The sequence below is a fragment of the Mercenaria mercenaria genome, chromosome 15 (genome assembly GCF_021730395.1).
Source record: "Mercenaria mercenaria strain notata chromosome 15, MADL_Memer_1, whole genome shotgun sequence".
NCBI lineage: Eukaryota > Metazoa > Mollusca > Bivalvia > Venerida > Veneridae > Mercenaria > Mercenaria mercenaria.
Genome location: NC_069375.1, coordinates 9,795,112 through 9,814,116, shown reverse-complemented (window position 1 = coordinate 9,814,116; position 19,005 = coordinate 9,795,112). Strand labels below are relative to the sequence as shown.

The 19,005-nt window shown below is 35.2% G+C and overlaps 1 protein-coding gene across 1 annotated transcript; it reads left to right on the top strand.

The window, feature by feature from the left end:
- The first annotated feature begins 321 nt into the window (after positions 1 to 321).
- On the top strand, positions 322 to 15,662 carry LOC123546347 (uncharacterized). Its single transcript, XM_045332553.2, has 4 exons — positions 322 to 773; positions 3,317 to 3,843; positions 6,949 to 7,146; positions 7,573 to 15,662. The coding sequence occupies exons 1-4, from the start codon at positions 406 to 408 to the stop codon at positions 7,764 to 7,766; spliced, it is 1,287 nt and encodes a 428-aa protein (XP_045188488.2). The 5' UTR covers positions 322 to 405; the 3' UTR covers positions 7,767 to 15,662.
- Positions 15,663 to 19,005: the final 3,343 nt, after the last annotated feature.

The following is a 19,005-nucleotide window of genomic DNA, read 5'->3' as shown; positions in this document are numbered from 1 at the left end:
GCCTTAGTAAAGGGATTCATGCCTAGGTGCCTCTGATGAGTCAATGCTTAAATTTACATAATGAAATCTATTATGGAAAGCATTACAAATATAATGATAATTAAGTAAATGCATCTTAGTACCCATAATCCGAAAATCGATCCGGTTAATAAACAATCGCTTACGCAGTGACCTCCCCTTTTCAAGTTTAAAATCAATCGCAAAAAGTAATAGATCTAATCTTTGTTCAATTGAAATGTAGATATACACTTTCTCAAACCCTAGTATCAAGATTATTCATTTTATACATATTTCATTTACTGTATTAATATATTACAACTTTCGTTTTAGTAGTATTTTACATTGAAAAAAAAGTTCTAGTTTCATTTTCTTAGTATGGTGAACAGTGCAGTTTAGGTTATTTCCATGAATGGAATGGCTACCAGTAAAATGTTTGGTAGATCACAAATTGATGCATCTGATGCGTTACATGAATTTTCATGCTCTCCATGTTCGGAAGATGGCAAAAACTCGGAGGCATGGTATCATTGCAGCATATGTCAGGCGTTTTATTGCCAAAGATGTGTTGATGTTCACAACAAGTTTACAAAGAATCACAGTGTCAGTGACAAAACTTCGGATACATTCGGACAAGAATTCGGAAAATCGGCGAAACAAAATTCCAACGATTTGCCAACAGATGTATGCGAGGAACACCATGGGGAGGTGGTGAAAATGTTTTGCGGACACCATAATCATGTGTGCTGTACCGTTTGTATCGCTGTGAAACACAGGTAATTATTCATCTTACACTGTTAACTTAAATCTAGAAAAAGAAAAGATCCGAACACATTAGTCATGGTCTTTATAAGTTGCTTCCCGTAAATTAGTTGATGAAAATGAGAACAATTCTAAATGTTGCATTATAACTGTGAACAAAAATTGCTGGTCAGTGAAAAGCAGCTCTGTTTTTATATTATTACAAGATATGCATGAAAGTTTTGATTGAAATGCTAGAAAATCGATAGATTTACAAGTGCGAGAATTTTGTGAGAATATCATCAAAGTGTAGTTTCCCTATTTAAGCCGTTTTTTTCCTTGAAAGTTTGAAAAACGAAGACGTAATTAAATTAGACTTTGATTCAGATCTTAACACGTACGTCGGTGCGTTTCATGAAAGTTTGATATCACTGAACAAAGTATGTCCTTTATGTAGTGTTAGCTAGTTTAAGTGAGGAAAGAAATAATCAGTATTTGTGAATACGAGATAAGCGGGTAAGAAATTGTCTGGCTTTTAATAATTTACGATCAGATTGTGATTCGTCACACGTAAATGGACTATTCCGTGTTTCTTAAAATACAATATTTCCCTTTAAGACTGAATATATTTTTCGCGTTTAACGGATTTAGTATTTATCACCAGTAAAAATGAACTGTAAATTTTCCAAGGTAGCACAAAACACATTACATGAATATATGCCAAGAAATAAATGCACGATTTCTTTTAATTATGATGTATTTTTAAGAATCACTGTTTAACATTACGTTCTTTCAGAAATAACGGCACACAAATCTTCTGTGCAAAATTCAAACCGGCACCTCGCATTAAAGAATAATATCAAAACGTTTTCAAAACCTTGCAGGCCTTTGCAACATAGATAAGCTAAGAAAGGACAGATAATTCACGTGTCCTTTATGTAGCGTTCAGATGGTTAATGTGCTAATGCATTGTTTTCACATTGAACATTCCATCAACAATAGATGTATTTTTTCAAATATCAAATGGTTTAATAATTAATTTACAATATTCTTTTAACGAATATTCTGTTTTAATAGACAATTATTAAATGTTGTTAATTAACTTGAATTTAAAAGGTGTTTCATATTAAAGGGCAATAATATGATTTATTTTGCATTTAACCACTCTTCAGTGAAATGTACCAGTGATACTTTAATGAAATGTTATGGTTTTTTGAGTCGGCTAAAGGCTGAAAGCCTTTTGACGAGTCCTTGCTATCCAACGATTTTCTAAATGGACCAAATAACACAGTGAAGGGATGTAGTTCCATTAGAGTTCTCAAACTTCAAACAGTTCACTGCATGAATGAAGTTAAGTTGTGTCAATTCCCTTTGCTATGACCAATATACGATGTAATCTGTCATATTTATGACTTGTAATTGTGCAATTCTCGAATGTATCTCATTAAGCATAAATGTGCATTTTAAGAATTGCGCAGGCTTACAAAGCTTGGGTATCATCCAGCGAAAGACAAAAAATAGTTCCAGCAGGGCTCCAGATAAGATGCGTATTAGCGTAAATTACGTATAGAAATAATGCAAATACGCATGTCTAGTAATTTCTAAGCGTATAAAAACGTATATAAAATTACAGAAACGCACACAATGCTTTTTTAAAAACAAAATCTGAATCGTCTGGAAGCGTTAGGTAACATAGCCGATCAGCCTTAATTCTCCCACATTGAACGTAAACACGCATCGTATGATTTCTATAAACTTTGCGTGGGTTGAATTTTGCAGTCAGTAAACGGATAAATTATCGGAAGAAGAAGCTCTTACTGGTTTGTTTAGTTACTACTGATATTAAAAATGATTTTAATTCTTATTTTTCGAGAAATAAACAAATCGGCGAAACATTAAATTGTATTTTCTTGTAGTTTTTGAAATCGAAAGTAGATCGTCTATGTCTGGCGAAACGAAACAACTTTTTTTATGAAAAGATTTAAATAAGAGGTAATTTAACCGTAAACTTCAATGTCAGATACTGCCAATTGCTGCTAAAAGTCTTCGTATCATCACAATTTATAAAATATATTGTTCAAACTGGAGAAAAGTGTAATCGTATCCGGATATATAATATTTTGGGTAAATATCGAGCTGTGTTATGAAATTTTAAGAAAAAAAACTAAAAACAAACTGAAACTGGTAGACTATACTGTCAGTACATCAATCATTAGCCGACTCAGGCCATTCAGGCCTTTGATTTGTAAATGTAAAGGCGGAATTTTCTTATTATTCCAGCGCAAACTACAATGTTATTCCACAGGCATATAATCATAGTGTCTGTTTTATTAGAAGTAATATGATTTTAGTCTGGGTGCTTATTTTGAAGTCCATAAAACACGAAAACACGAAATCAGTTATAAAAAACATAAGAGAAAGGTATCCTCTGCAATAAGTATAAGCGAGTTAAAAGTGGCCGATTAGAATTTTTTAAGGGCATTTAACAAACTAATGATAGATTTATATGTCATCTTACACGAATGAATGAATCTAAATATCAAAACTCTTTACAAAATTCATCCATTACATATTGCAGGTCATGCGATGGAGTAGAATACATTCCAAATATTGCAAGTGGATTGATTAAGAGTCAGGAAAAGGATAATATCAAAATTTCTCTTCAAAAAGTAAAGGCCGATCTGAAAAACCTGAAATCCAAAGTGGAGAATGACATAAAACGCTTAGATAAGCAGCGGGATGATATCATTGATAACATACAAGAGTTTAAGAAACGTATTATCGCTAGAGTCGAAGAATTGGAGAGAAAGTCATTACACGAGTTAGAGTCTAAACACAAAGAGCTAACAGAGAACATAAACGCATACAACAAGCAGATTGGTGGCCTTCTGAAAGTTATTGATGTACGACTGCACAAACTCACACATGCTAAGGACGACAATAAAGCCCAGACCTTTGTTGACGTGAAGAATGGAGAGAAAGAGTTATCGGAAGGAAATGATCTCGCGAAACAAACTGCGAGAGATGCGAAATCCATGGCATTTAAGATGAATACAGACATTGAGGAGTACCTAAGTAAGAATCAATCCCTTGGGACCCTACAAGGTAAGCTTATGATGAAATTATACATGCTTATGTGTAATTACAGTTTCCCTATTCATGTAGAGGTTAACTGTTTACGTGTCAAAGACATCCTGTTTGAAAATCATAAATATATACGTGTCAAAGACATCATGTCAAAGACATCCTGTTTGAAAATCATAAATATATACGTGTCAAAGACATCCTGTTTGAAAATCATAGATATACGAGGGGAACTAAGAAAGTACCTATATTTGAACCATGTTTAATGTGAGACATATACACATCCACATGATATATCTGAAAGTGGTGTGTTAACATCGGACATGTTATTTAAAAATTAGAGCTTTTCTCTGTGGCTATCAAGTTAACATTGACATCAGTTGCATTAAAAATCCTTCATCTCTGAAAACAGATAAAATTACATGAGAATATTTTAAGGTAGTTCTGCACGTTTTGACCGAAATTGTTTCTACAATGTAGAATTTGATTAAACTCTGATTTTTCAAAACTTCAGAATATACCTAGAAAAGTCAGCAAATAAAAAAGATAGGGGCGTGTGTTTGATTTTTTGCTAGACTGATTTGAAAAATAGGGACCTCACGCGATACTTCATAACGGGAGTCTATGGGAAAATTATAACATTCATAACATTTTCGTGTATAGAAATTTTTCTACAATGTAGATTTTGATGAAACTTCTCACAATTGTAAATAAAGACATGGCCTATGATTTGATGAAATAAAATGTATAGGTCCATGTGCTTATTTTTGAGATATTTGACCATGATTAAAGTAAACCGGGCATTTCACGCTAATTTTAAGACATTATTTTGAATTATTTGACGAGTGATATGTTTTAATATCATATTTCGACTTTAGAAATATAGCAACAGAACCACTGTAATAAATTTACTCACAGGTTGCGATTAATCCATAAAATGATTTTCATTTCCGTACGCAAAATCCAGTCTTTATCCTACGTTTTCCGGAAAAATGACGTTACGCCATCACTTCCGGTTTATCAAACGTGCAGAAAAACCTTAATCTAAACAAAGTGATGCGAATAATTATAAATATTAATAAATAGTCTCTGACAATTTGAAAAAGCCATGGTTTCACTACATTTACAAGTACCTTACTTAAAGTATCACAAGATGCTAAAAAGAAAATTGGAGGGATGTGTTTAGCTGAACGTGAACATTTAGGATCGTTTAGTGTCCGTCGTCTGTCCGTCGTCCACAATTTCTTCGAAGAACCGCAGGTCCGATTTTATTATAACTTTACAGCAATGTTCTTTGATTAACCATTTAAAATATTTTTGAAGCTGTTGTGATTTGTTGAAAAAACAGGACGAGTGATATGTTTTAATATCATATTTCGACTTTAGAAATATAGCAACAGAACCACTGTAATAAATTTACTCACAGGTTGCGATTAATCCATAAAATGATTTTCATTTCCGTACGCAAAATCCAGTCTTTATCCTACGTTTTCCGGAAAAATGACGTTACGCCATCACTTCCGGTTTATCAAACGTGCAGAAAAACCTTAATCTAAACAAAGTGATGCGAATAATTATAAATATTAATAAATAGTCTCTGACAATTTGAAAAAGCCATGGTTTCACTACATTTACAAGTACCTTACTTAAAGTATCACAAGATGCTAAAAAGAAAATTGGAGGGATGTGTTTAGCTGAACGTGAACATTTAGGATCGTTTAGTGTCCGTCGTCTGTCCGTCGTCCACAATTTCTTCGAAGAACCGCAGGTCCGATTTTATTATAACTTTACAGCAATGTTCTTTGATTAACCATTTAAAATATTTTTGAAGCTGTTGTGATTTGTTGAAAAAACAGGACATCAGGGCTTGGGCTAGTTATCTACGTATGGTTTTATAGGAAACTTTGAATTTTGTCCTGAAACACGCTGGCCAGTTTGTGAAATAATTTGACACAAATGTTGCTTAGATTACCTTCCAAATTCTTTCATGTTGTGCATAACATGGCCACAAGGAAGCGGGTCTATTGCTCTGTGTGTGGCTATATGGAACATTATAAAAATCTGGTTCTTTGTAATCGTTTGCCTCATTTTAAAATAATTTCACACAATAAGTGGGTGACCTTTTTTCAAATCCATTCAGATGAATTTTCTTTATCAAAAAAATATTGCCGCAGGGTGGTGGGGTAGCTTTTACTTATATGGCTATAGTGGTCACTGTGCTTGATTTTAAAATCAACTGAGACAAATGTTCCTTGATTTACCATTCACCAATATTGTTTGAATATTTCCGATTCGATGGAAAACACGGTCACCGGAGCTAAAAGCAGAAAAATATCAAAGAAAGTCTCCTCGTTTAACACCTGATATGATTTAAAAATAATTTTACAGAAATGTTCATTAGATGATTTACCATAACGATCGTTCAAATTAGTTTGATTTCGCCAAAAACATGGCAACCAGACCTAAATCTTTTAAACTGCTGGTCCGATTTTAAAATATTTTCGCAGAATGTTCACCCGGTTGCCTCCACCACGTTTTTTCATATCATTCCAGTTCGTCAAGTGTTTCCTCTTTTTATATTGTAGTTCGTAGACGTATATAGTGGAAAAATCTTTATGTAAAAAAACCACTGGCTCATTTTTAAACTGATTTCACGTATATTTTCCTTACGTGACTCTCAACTAAAATTGTTCAACCCAGCTGTAGAACTGAGGTAAGCGATCTAGGGTCATAATGACCCTCTTTTTATAGGACGTCGGTTTGTTAGAAGTACTTATGGTGAACTCGTAGTATCGTTTTATGTTCGTCGTTTGTCTACACTTTCTTAAAAGAACATTTCTTCCAAGCCAGTTTTAACCAAACTTTACAGGAATGTAACCTAGGTAGACCACTCTTAGAATTCTTCAAATATAGGTCATCCATGCAGAATTCTTGATGCCATGGCAACCACAAGTGGAGACTTTAAAAATCTCCTGGTCCGATTTACGCACTAATTTCACAGGAATGTTTCTTAGGTGAAATTCCTTCAAAGCGTTCTTTTCTTTTTATTGGGTGAAACAATACAAATAGATACATACTAACTATAAAATATATTTAATATGTTTTAACGTAGCTGTTTTGTTTTAGAATACACCAGTGGTGTTAATATTGTATGTCCTGTTGAAACAAGGATAACGAGCGCATTTATAAGTGAGCTTCAATCACAGTTGCAGAGCTATGATATACAGTCAGAATGCACCAAGGCTTCAGAGATAGTTGCAGATCGTTACACAATTGTACTATGTGAGCATGACTCCTCCGATGCAGCAATAAAACATACTACAGGTAAACATTACTTATTTTGAGTTACAATATATGTGGACTTCAAGAACATACAATAGAAATAAAATTGTAAAATACTGGATTGCCTATATATAAACTAGTCATAGGAAGGGCTAATTTGATGAAAGGTATACATTATGTTTAATAGAATATGTTAGAGTCATTTCTTATAATGTACAAGTAAAAACCTTTTAACTGATTTCGTAAACAAGATGCTGCAGAAATAATGTAAGCTTTCCGTAATATAAAATATTTGACCAATGTTAAAGTAGTAACTGATTTGAAGTTCCAAAAACTGTGAAAGGAAATAGATGTTTTGTGGTATTAATTGTAGAATATTTTACTACGTAATACACTGGCAAACATATTTAAAGACAAACATATATCCAGCAGGAAAATGTGATATTAATATTTGCGTGATGTTTTCAGGTATCCAGGAAAATACAATTATACTGATGAGACTGTGTAAAGAATATGTTCCTTATTTATTAACTTGTCTGAAGGCAAAAGTTAAAGGAAACTTTCGGATTGAATATGTAGATAACAAATCTTCTATTTCATTTGCTGAACGCAACAAACGAATATACGAATCAATTTCAAATATTGTGATGGGCCATGATTAAAAACTATTTTTTTTTCAAAATACTTTTTCTGTTTTACAACATACTTTCTATCTGAACATGTAATCATGCAATTCAAAACAAGTAAATACAGAAACGTTACCGTTGGTTTAGTTTTCAAGCTGAACTGGACACGAAATACTTAAAACATCTTTATGAAGACATTAATCGCTACATGTATTACAACTTTTTCATGTTTTTGTACGTAGTATATGCACTGTACAATATTGTCAATATTGTGAATATCAAACTTGAAAAACAATCAAAAATTGGCCAACATGAATTACAAAAACGTCAGGAGACACTAATTGCAAGGCAAGAAACACTGATTGCACGAAAAGCCAGGAAAGCCAGGAAACATCAATTGCACGACAAGCCAGGAAACAGTAATTGCACGGCAATTCAGGAAATAATTATTGCACGATGTGACAAAGTAACCATTTTATTATGGACAGCTAAATGCAGTTGAACGTCATTTTTTAAATGAAATAGAAAATGTTATTGATTAATTCAGGCGCGTCTGACCGAATGTAAGATATGTTTGACTGCTGGACTCCGAGTTTATTAGCTCACCTGAGCCAAAGGCTCAGGGTGAGCTATTGTGATCGCTCACCTTCCGGCGTCCGTCCACACTTTCCGTTAAACACATCTCCTAAACCACCAGTTCAGTTTTGATGAAACTTCAAAATTGTTCAAATAATTAATTCCACACAGTAAAGAAAAACTTAAAAAAATTCTTGTCCAAAACGGCAAGGTGTAGAACCTCGATATTTGGCATGTACATCATCTAATGGTCCACTATGAAAATTATTCAAACTATGCCTCTGGAATGAAAGGATGTCCCGCCCTGGGCAGTGATTTGTTTTGAAAAAAATAATGGTGCCTATGCCCGCTGAATTGGGAAAATAAGCGCGATAATGCCCAAAATTTGGAAAAACAGAAAATTTAATATGTTTAATTTCCATACTAAGTGATATAAATCTCTACATTTCCTAACTGAATGTTGTTTGAAGGGTTTACAATTTTTCAAAACCTTTTTTGGACTTAAAATCGTGAAATTTAAGGGTAGTAAACTTAATTAAGACACCAATACAACTTATAAAAATTGTATTTTTCAATTTTCAGTTCATGTCCTTGAAATTTGAAAACGTCCGAAATCACTGCTGGGGTCCCAGATTTTACATAGACTTGTATAGGAAAAAAACCTTATAAAAATCTTATTGTTTGAAACCACATGACCTAGGCCTTTGATATCTGTTATGTAGCATTGTCTAGTAGTCCTGTACCAAGATTGTTTAAATTATCACCCGGGGGCGAGGGGGGTGGGGGCGCCCTGCCCCGGGGATCCCAAGTGTAACATAGACTTATATAGGAAAACCTTTAAAAATATTCTTGTCTGAAACTGCAAGGCCTAGGCTTTTGAAATTTGGTATGTTGCATTGCCTAGTGGTCTTCTACCAAGATTATTCAAATTATGACCCTGATTTGAAAAGAGGCCCCCACCCAGTGGGTCCGAAGTTTAACATAGGCTTATATAGGAAATAAAATTTAAAAATCTTATTGCCTGAAACTGCAAGGCATAGGCTTTTGATATTTGGTATGTTGCATTGCCTGGTGGTCTTCTACTAAGATTGTTCAAATTATGCCCCTGGGGTGAAAAGAGGCCCTGCCCTGGGGGGTCACAAGTTTTACATAGACTTATATAGGAAACATTTTTAAAAGCCTTGTCTGAAACTTAAAGACCTAGGTCTTTGATATTTGGTATGCAGCATTGCCTAGTGGCTCTCTAACAAGATTGTTCAAATTATGCGCTTTAAATGAAAAGAGGCCCCGCCCCGACGGTCAGGTTTTTATGAGTTATACAGGAAAAAAGTACAAAAATGTACTTCAAAAATTATCAGATCATATTTCCTAGACTGTTTTTTTTTAAGGTACAGCCTCGAAATTTGGATGTCATGTACAGTTTTGCACACCGATCTTAAAACTTACTTTCGGTGACCATGAATGTGACCTACTGGCCTACTTTCTTAATATTTTAGCATCAGTTTGACATTTGAAACATGTAGCTCATATTACTTAGGTGAGCGATCCAGGGTCATCATGACCCTCTTGTAATTGTGTATAGTGTTTATGTTTAATTTATTATCAAGATGTCAACGTTTTCAGTTCTACACGATAATATATGGTGTACCATTTGGGTCGAAAGTGTGCTTTGCGTGCGTGCACATTTTAAATTATACGTGCACGTATGACAATATGCGTGCACGGGTAAATATATATGTCTACCTGTCAATTTTGATACGTGCACGCGTTTATATGTAACTGAACGCTTATATGTACGTGCGCGTGTATATATACGTGCACTTGTAATTACGCGTGCATGTATAGATTTATGCGTGCACGTCCAAATATGCGTGCACCTACATATTTACACGTGCAGGTATTAAAATATACACGTGGACGTATAAATTTACACGTGCACACACATTCTAGTCGCACTTAAAGACACTGATTCTGATATGCGAGCTATGTCGCCTGTGGGGATGATACAGTCTGCGTATTGGCGGTAAGGGCCAATATACAAGACTGGACCATTGATAGACTAGCTTCTGTTCATCATAATAAGCTACTGTATAGCTACTGTATATAGAGTGCATGTGATATTTCTCACCTTTATAGCAAACCAGGGCCCATATTCATAAAACATCTTAAGTATAAGTCTTGACTTAAGTTGAAGATTTTACTCAAGTTTGTGGTGATTTCAGCATAAGTCTAAGTCAAAAACTTAAATCTTATTCATAAAACAGCTTAAAATTAAGATACGTAAAAGTGACGGGCGTGGACGGTAGCATGCATTTTAACTACCGTCCATGAACAGGCTCAATCAAACCGAGCCTGCAACATTTTCGTTTTTGTTGTGTTGAGCGACCTGTGGAGTTTCCACTTTTTCTATTTCAGTAGGGTCAATTGTTTGCTTAAAGTTAAGTCACCTAGCACTCTGTCTTATCTTTTTTAGCTAAGAATTACTTAAGTTGTTTTATAAATAACAAATATACTTAAGTAAAATAAATTTCTTACCTAAGAAATACTTAAGTAAATAATCAATAACTTATACTTATACTTAAGATGCTTTATGAATACGGGTCCAGTTCTCACCTTTATAGAAAGCCTGATTAAATTAGGGCTAAACAAACAAAGTGATAAGATACAATAGTATTTTTTTTAATAAATCAAGTTTTATTACAATAATATCTCATTATTGATGATAGATATAACAACTACGACTTTCTGATTATATCTCTATTCAAACTCTGATCATAAACAAAACATACGGATATGACGTCGCAGACGTTACGTAGAAAATGGCGTCAAAGTATACATAGCGTTAACGTGAATCATTGTACTATAAATTTCCGACACTGGGGGCCTTAAAATGAATACTTACTATGAAATGTAATGATTAAATTATTTCAAAAAACGCAGTTAATAGTAATGTTAATTACTTGAATATCAAAACATTGAGAAATTTCTTCAAATAACATTAAAGTGTCTTTGCATTCCATTTCTGATATGCTTGTTTAGCACAGATCAAATTGACTGAAATTTCATGTTAAAATCTACTTATTTCCCGTCCATGAATAATATCACTAATGAAAATCACTGACTAGTCTCTAAATTTCGCAGATTGTCACACGAAAAAGTCTTTATTTCAGAATTATCTCATTGTGAAATATTAGTCTTTAAATATGTTTGAATGCACGATGAAGTGTCTATTGATTGTCTCTCATTAATCTCGAGTGGGTAAAATTTTACTATTTGTCTGGTAGTAGGCCCATAACTGGTACGGATCTTCGCAGCTCGCACACGCCCATTTCCACCAGGAATAAGTTCCTTAACAACTGCGAGTTTCCACCGTACTCTGGGAACGTCATCATGCACCTGCACAACATCGCCTGCTCGTATCATCTGCTGATTGCTGCCGGTTTGCGTATACATGTCGTTCTCGTAGTGACGTCAAATAATCGTTTCTCCATCTCGACCAGAATCTCTGGAGTAGCTCCTGCTGGATTCGAACCCGTATCTCTGAATGTCTATGGCTGCTTGAACATTCGCCACTGTATGGATACTTTGTTTATCTTTGACAGGGTTTGTCATTGCCATGGTTTCTGCCATCATTGTTAAAACCTTCGTGTCTTGTTTCCAGATAGGCCACTGGTCTTCATTGGTGATCCATGTAGGTCCTGTAAACCACAGCATAATTTCTTGAAATTTTGTAGCCGGTATGCCTCTGGTTAGATGATCTGTTTGATTCTCATGCGTGGGATAATATCGCCATGTTGCAGTTCCGGTTAATTTGTTGATCTCCGTTTCACGTGCACTAACAAATCTGTTGGTAGCTTCTTTAGATTCGAGCCAATGTAAGACAATCTGGCTGTCGGACCAGTAATATGACTTCTGCTGTATACTTTCCAAAGCCCAAAGCTTGACGAAGATGTTGTGACATTGGTGCTCCTGTAACAGCTGCCATCAGTTCGAGTTTGGGCAAGGTAAGTTGTTTAAGCGGAGCAACTCGGTTCTTCGCCGCTATCAGCATTGATTGGTTTCCTTTACATATGTATGCTGTAATACCGTATGTCTTGGTGCTAGAGTCTACGAAGATATGTAGACGGTAAGTGTCGTCTGCAACTATGCTTTTGTCGTCTGCACAAGTGAAAAACCATCTAGGAATCTGTATTTGTGTTGCGCTATCTAAATCTGATGTTATGGTAATCCACTTCTGTTGTAATTCTGTGGGAAGTGGTGTATCCCAGTCATATTTCCGTATCTCTTGCAGAAATATCTTTGCCTTGACCGTCACAGGGCTAAGCAGACCAAGTGAGTCGTAGATTCGGGATGTATTTTCAAAATTAAGCGTTTTGTAAGCATAATCGGGGTTTTGTCTATTGGTTTCTCTGGATACGTTAGAATACCTGCGTCTGGTTTCCATCTCATACCAAGTAATTTCGTAACCTTGTCTTGATCGAGTATGTTTAGATGCATAGCTTCTTGTCGTAGTTTCTGACTGTTCGAAGTCTATGACCTGAGTGTGAATCCCGCTTGTTACATCGTCTCTCTTGATTCACGGAAATATCTAAAAATGTCTGATTCTTGTTCAAAACTTGATGGAAAGTTGTCTACGTACAAATCGTTTCTCAAACTGTTGCTGACCCATTGATTTCTATGTGTTTCAAGAGTGTGGCATTCAGTATAAATGGTGAACACACTGCACCAAAGAGAACCGATTTGAAACGATAGGTTTTCAGCGAACTATCTGGATCACTTGGGTCGGATAGCCACATGAATTTTGTAATATCACGGTCATTCTCATGAAGGCCAATATGAAGAAAGGCTTTTTCTGTGTCTGTTACAACTGCAAATTTCCTGAGTCGGAATCGGACCAATATGGCTGTTAAGTCATTCACTTCCGGTGGCGTTGCCAAGAGACATTCTTTGAGACTCGGATGATAACGCGACATGCGACAGCTACAATCGAACACGATGCGTATCGGTGTAGGAGACGAGTCCTTTTTTCACTGAATGGTGAGGAATGTGATGGATTCTATTGTCTGATAGTAACTGTTTGTATTTTTTGGATTAATTTGTTTTGGGTTGCTTGGTAACTGTTGCTCGTGTACCTCTTCTATGAATCCGCTGCGTTCTTGCTCTTTAATAATTTTTCCATACTGTTCCAGAGATGCTGGTTCCTGGCGTAACCTGTGCACTAAATTCTGAGTTCGACGTAAAACTGTTTCATAGTTTGTCGTAGCTCTGGATGATCTGGTTTCCAAGGTAACTTACCTTTCACCGGCATACGTGATTGATTGTTCTTGGTACTCTTTCATATAGCTTTTCTCTTCTGGTTCAACTTCACTGGATTGGATACCCATGCTTTCTAGATTTCAAAATCTTTCAAGGTCGTTGTCTTGCGATAAGGAAGTTATGACGTTCAGGGTAAAATCTGTCACATGATTTCCTGCTGCTGGTGCTCGGACCGGGCCGGAAAGCAGATATTCAATTTTCGATTTAACTGCTGAGGGACCTGAATCTCGAATAACTTTATCTTCTACGATTTTCCAGTAGAAATCTGCGCCGATCAAGAGTTCAACTTCAAAGGTAATGTCACCAGTTACCAAATGCGCCAATCTAAGGCCTCTGAGGTAAGGTAACTGTGTAACATTGTGACTATAGTTTTGTAAGGGAACTGCTATCGTCGGGACTATGAGTTCATTCACAGGAACTTTACTTCCGGATGTGGTTACTATGGAAACGGTGGCTGTTTCTAAGTGATGTACTTGGTTGCTCTGACTTCCAAATGAGGCTAGATAAATAATGTCTGTTCCAGTAGGGGTAATGTCTAATTTCTCTGCTAAGCTGTACATAATGAATGATCTTTGCGAACCTTCATCAAACAAAATATTCGTATCTACCGTCTGGTTACCTGAAGTGACTGAAGCTATCGCTGTCTTCAACAGTACAGTACACGTGAGGAATGCTGCACAGATAAAGAATTCAGTACTGATGTAGAACTGGAATCATTATAGGTTTATAGAGCTGCAGTGTTTTCTGTATAATGTGCGTTTTCTGTACTTTGGCCGGAATTGTTATCACTGGGAGGAGTTTTACATATACTCGTGTGGAGTTTTTGGTGACAATTTCTGTATCTGTTACTGGATTTGCAACAATTGAAGCATAGGCGTTTGGTCTTCACAACAGCCTTTATAGATTCATAGTCTTTGATTACGTTACAGTTGGTGGACATGTGGGACTGGCTAGAACAGAAAACACACACCTTTGCAATAGCTTTCCTGCCTTGTCCTACCTGGGGTAGTGCGTTGCCTTGTCGTCTTGACTGTCGATTATTTCGGGTACCAGAACCAACCCTCGGCGATATATGACCATTTTGTGTCGATTCGCCGTAAAACCCAACTCACTCACACAAAACCGGAATCCGTTAAAAGTGAAAATCGCCGGTCTTTCATAGTCAGTAACGTCGGTGATCTGGCCGGCTTCCATAATGGTGAGTTCCTCGGCGATCGCTTTGCGTAATTCTTGCAGTTGAATTGTCTTCCCCTTGTACTCTCTAGTAAGATTCTTTCGCATTTCGGTAGGCAATTTGTCAAATATCACAGGTACAAACAGTGTTCCATAACTTTTCTGACATTCACCAAATGATTCAAGACCCCGGATGTAATTTTCAAGTTTGTCATAATAACTTCGTAAACTTTGGAGTGTGTTAGTGGGTGCAGGAAGTTGTAGTAAGGCTTGCATATACGAATGAGTAATCTTATGCACCTGACCAAAACGTTCCTGGAGCAAGTCTATTGCCTTTGCATAATTAGCGTTGATGAGTGCGAATCCCTCTATTGTACTTGCGGCATCTCCTTCTAGCTGGCACTTGAGGTAATTAAATTTTTGTACATCGGTAAGACTCTGGTTTGTATGCACTGTAGAGTTAAATGAGTCCCAGAATGTTTGCAAGTGTAAAAGCTTACCATCGAACGTCGGTAATGATAATTTCGAGGTCTGTGAAAATTGGACGAATGTGCAGAAAATGAACTGACCTTAGTCCATTCCTGCCGGCAGAATGTTGACAAATACGATTCTTATAGTCTTTGCTGGATACTCGAAGCATTCTCCACAGGCTTGTCAGATCTCCGTCAGGGTGTTTCTCAAGATCAGTAGTCTTCCCCTCACGAGTTTCACTGTAAGCACGTAATTCTCGAATCTTGATTTCAACTGTCACTGTATATCCCTGACTGCTTACTATTTCTTCCTCGATATCAGCAATTTCAGTCTGCTCCAATATCTTGTCATTCAGCGACTCTAGCGTCTCTAATTTCTTCATGATGGAGTTAAGAATTGTGTTGCGTTTTCCTTCGAATGTTTAATCTTCTCCAGTTGATTTTCTATGCATTTACGCTCACCGTCTCCAGTTGTACGCAATTTGTCAAGCTTCATTATGTTTTTGTCAACGGCACCAAAAATGTGGAGATTTATGCGGGTTTTCTGTGATAGATATAACAACTACGACGTTTTGATTATATCTCTATTCAAACATTGATTATAAACAAAAAACACGGATATGACGTCGCAGACGTCACATAGAAAAATGGCTTCAAATTATACATAGCGTTAACGTGAATCATTATACATTTGTACTATAAATTCCCGACAAAAGATACGCGTGCACCTATATATTTACGCATTAACGCGTAAATATATACGTAGACGTATAATTCTACGCGCGAATGCGTTATTCTGGATGTTCGTATATATACGCATGTACCTTTTTATTTACAAGTAAATATATGCATGGACGTAAAATTTTACGCGTGCACGCGTAATTCTGGGTGCTCGTATATATACGCGTGCAAGCATATATGGACGAGAACGCGGAAAATTATACATGCACATGTAATAACAAGAGCACGTACATATAAGCGTGCACTTACATATTTACGCGTGCATGTATAAAAGTATACAGGTAGACGTATATATTTACGCGTGCTCGCATATTTTTATACGTGCACGTATATTTTGAAATGTGCGGGCACGCAAAGCACACTTCCGACCCAAAGGGTACACCAGAATAATGTAAGGGACAACAAACTGTTGGGAAATTCAAATTAACTTCTTTAAGATAAGAAACATGCTAATACGTAAGCGCATCATGCGAAACAAAAATCGTAAAGTTATATTCACCTCCTGCAGTGTATGTTAGAAATATGAAATATTTGACAACATATCTTGTTTCATTTGATTTTTTTAAAAGTCTTTTTTGCTTTTATATTATAGTTTTTGAATGTTTGTGGTGCTTTCAAATAATTATTTTAACGTCTGTTTTGCTTTCATATTATTGAAGCTGAAAATATGTGTTGCTTAACAGTATTGACTTTGAAAGTTTGTTTTGCTTTTATATCATTTCGAAAAACTGTGTGTCTGTCGAAAGTCGGTTTTGCTTTCATATAACTGTGTTTGACAATCTGTGCTGCTTTCATGTATTTGTTTGTGAAAGTGTATGAAACTAATTTCCAAATCCTTTTATAACAAAATGATATCAATATTAGTAAGAATTAAGAAGCTATCATTTGTTTTGTATGTAATGTATTAAATGTAATTTGAACCGATGATTTTAACGAAAAGTACAATGAAAGTTAACTAAATAAATAGCCATAAAATTGAAATGAAGATATGTTTATTTATTAGTTATTTATTTATTTCCATCATATAATGAATTTTGAAAGGGCATTGAATATATTTTATATTTGATTAGCATTATCTATTGTTTCGTGGTCAAACGATGTACATATGAAAAGAAATGTAACGTGCTTTTATATATAATGTAGTTTTGAATACCATAAAAATGTGTTAAACACTTCCTATTCTAAATATCATTCAAGAACAATTGCAAAGATAGTGCTTTGAACTGGAGATGTTCTCAAAATTAATCTTTGTTACTTTGTAGTTCTTTTTGTAAATTTGACATTAAACATAGATACGTTGTGGTTTCATTTACTTTAGATAATGAAAACCAATATGAATCAATATTAAAGCAACATTTGCTTTCAAGAAAAAATATGTTAAAGCAAGACAGAATGTCAAAACATATTGATATCATTGTTTAGAACAAATGGGACCAAATCGGATTTGATAAAAATAGAAATTTTACAGAAAAGAATTGCATTGTACCTTCGCATCTCGGCATCATTCTGTTTCCCTCCAAAAATATGAAATGAAAGTGAGAGAAAACGGTGACCAGTAAGAACAACAGATAAACAGGTCATAGAAGGTGACACTTCGAATATGTGCCTTAAATGTTTGATCCTGTTTCAAACCCCTTTAAGAAAGCTGTAACAAATCATGTACAATACATAATCGTGTATGGAACATGGCATTCCCTGTTTAATATATGTCCTTGTTTTTTACACTACAAAATATGTCTTAACATAAGAGAAATAGAGAACGGAAATAAGGAAAGGTAAATTATTCTGCAAACATTACATATAACATGAATTTCTGAAGAAATTATGATGGGAAAGATAATGAACTTGAACGTCGGCAGATGAAATGTTTCTTTTTAACCAGAATGATAGCAGACAACATAATTATCTATTTGCTAATTTGTAGCTTATACGTATATTTTATCCTTATCAACAGTTGCTTCTTGATATCTCGAACTCGTTAAGCAAACTGATAATTTGACTGATTTTGCATTTTTGTCTAACATTGTTAATCGTGTTACAGACATATGTTGTTTTGTTATTTTGTTAGAAGTATTCAAATTGCTTGTTTCTGCGAACATATTATAGATTTATTAAACATGATCAAGGATTTACTGTTTTCCTTGTCTCGACCGTGGTTTTAGTGGTGAGGATGATAAATTATTGATGAGATGATAAAAGATAATTAGATAACAACATATAACGAAACGAATAATTATCTTCAAGTTTGAGGTTTCAGCTTCCCAAGTTCTACTCTTAACGATCAGTAAAACTTCTTAACTTTAGCGTTGGTCCTACTTGTAGGCACCGAGAAAACAATAATTGTCGCGTTTGAAACGACATCACTTCAGATCAAAGCCTACAGTAACTGCAATCAAATTCTGTTGCTGCAAGATGATCATCGTATAAACATGAGGAATGAACTTCAGCTGCAGCATGTGTCTACATACTCTGCCAGATGTGGTGATAAACGTCGACGGAATAATAATAAATATAGCATTGGCACAAAGATGTTCCACCACCTTATCCTAAATGGAAAAAAAATAAATAGCCTAGGTCTGTTCATTTCACTTCCTTTAGATTGACATTCATTAGGATCTGTGTTGGGACACGCCTGTGAACTCTCTTGGCTGATATGTTGACGGTCTGATGTTGTTTGACATTCAATAATACATAACATCTAGAATCATTTAAGGATGTTGGATCATTTTTTTCTATAGTTAAGATTTTTTTATACTCTGTGAGCTTGAAGAACATTAGTTTCTAAGACATATAAGAGCAGAAAAAGCATAGGACATCAGACTCGGTTTTCATTTAATAGAGCATTTTATCACATGTTTGACGCCGCGGGAGTGTAATAAAGCCATTAAATAAAAATGATAGTACACTAGTGTAATAAATTTTGACGTCCACGTCATTTATAGTATAGGTAACGTCGGTCAAATTGTCATGTTTATATAGTAAAAGAAAGCCGATTTTTG

What these genes read in the sequence shown, in the direction of transcription:
- LOC123546347 (XM_045332553.2), top strand. Translation starts at nt 406, where the DNA reads ATGAATGGAATGGCTACCAGTAAAATGTTTGGTAGATCACAAATTGAT. An exon ending in ATCCCTTGGGACCCTACAAG is followed by an intron (nt 3,844 to 6,948) that starts GTAAGCTTATGA and finishes GTTTTGTTTTAG; the next exon opens with AATACACCAGTGGTGTTAAT. An exon ending in AGCAATAAAACATACTACAG is followed by an intron (nt 7,147 to 7,572) that starts GTAAACATTACT and finishes TGATGTTTTCAG; the next exon opens with GTATCCAGGAAAATACAATT.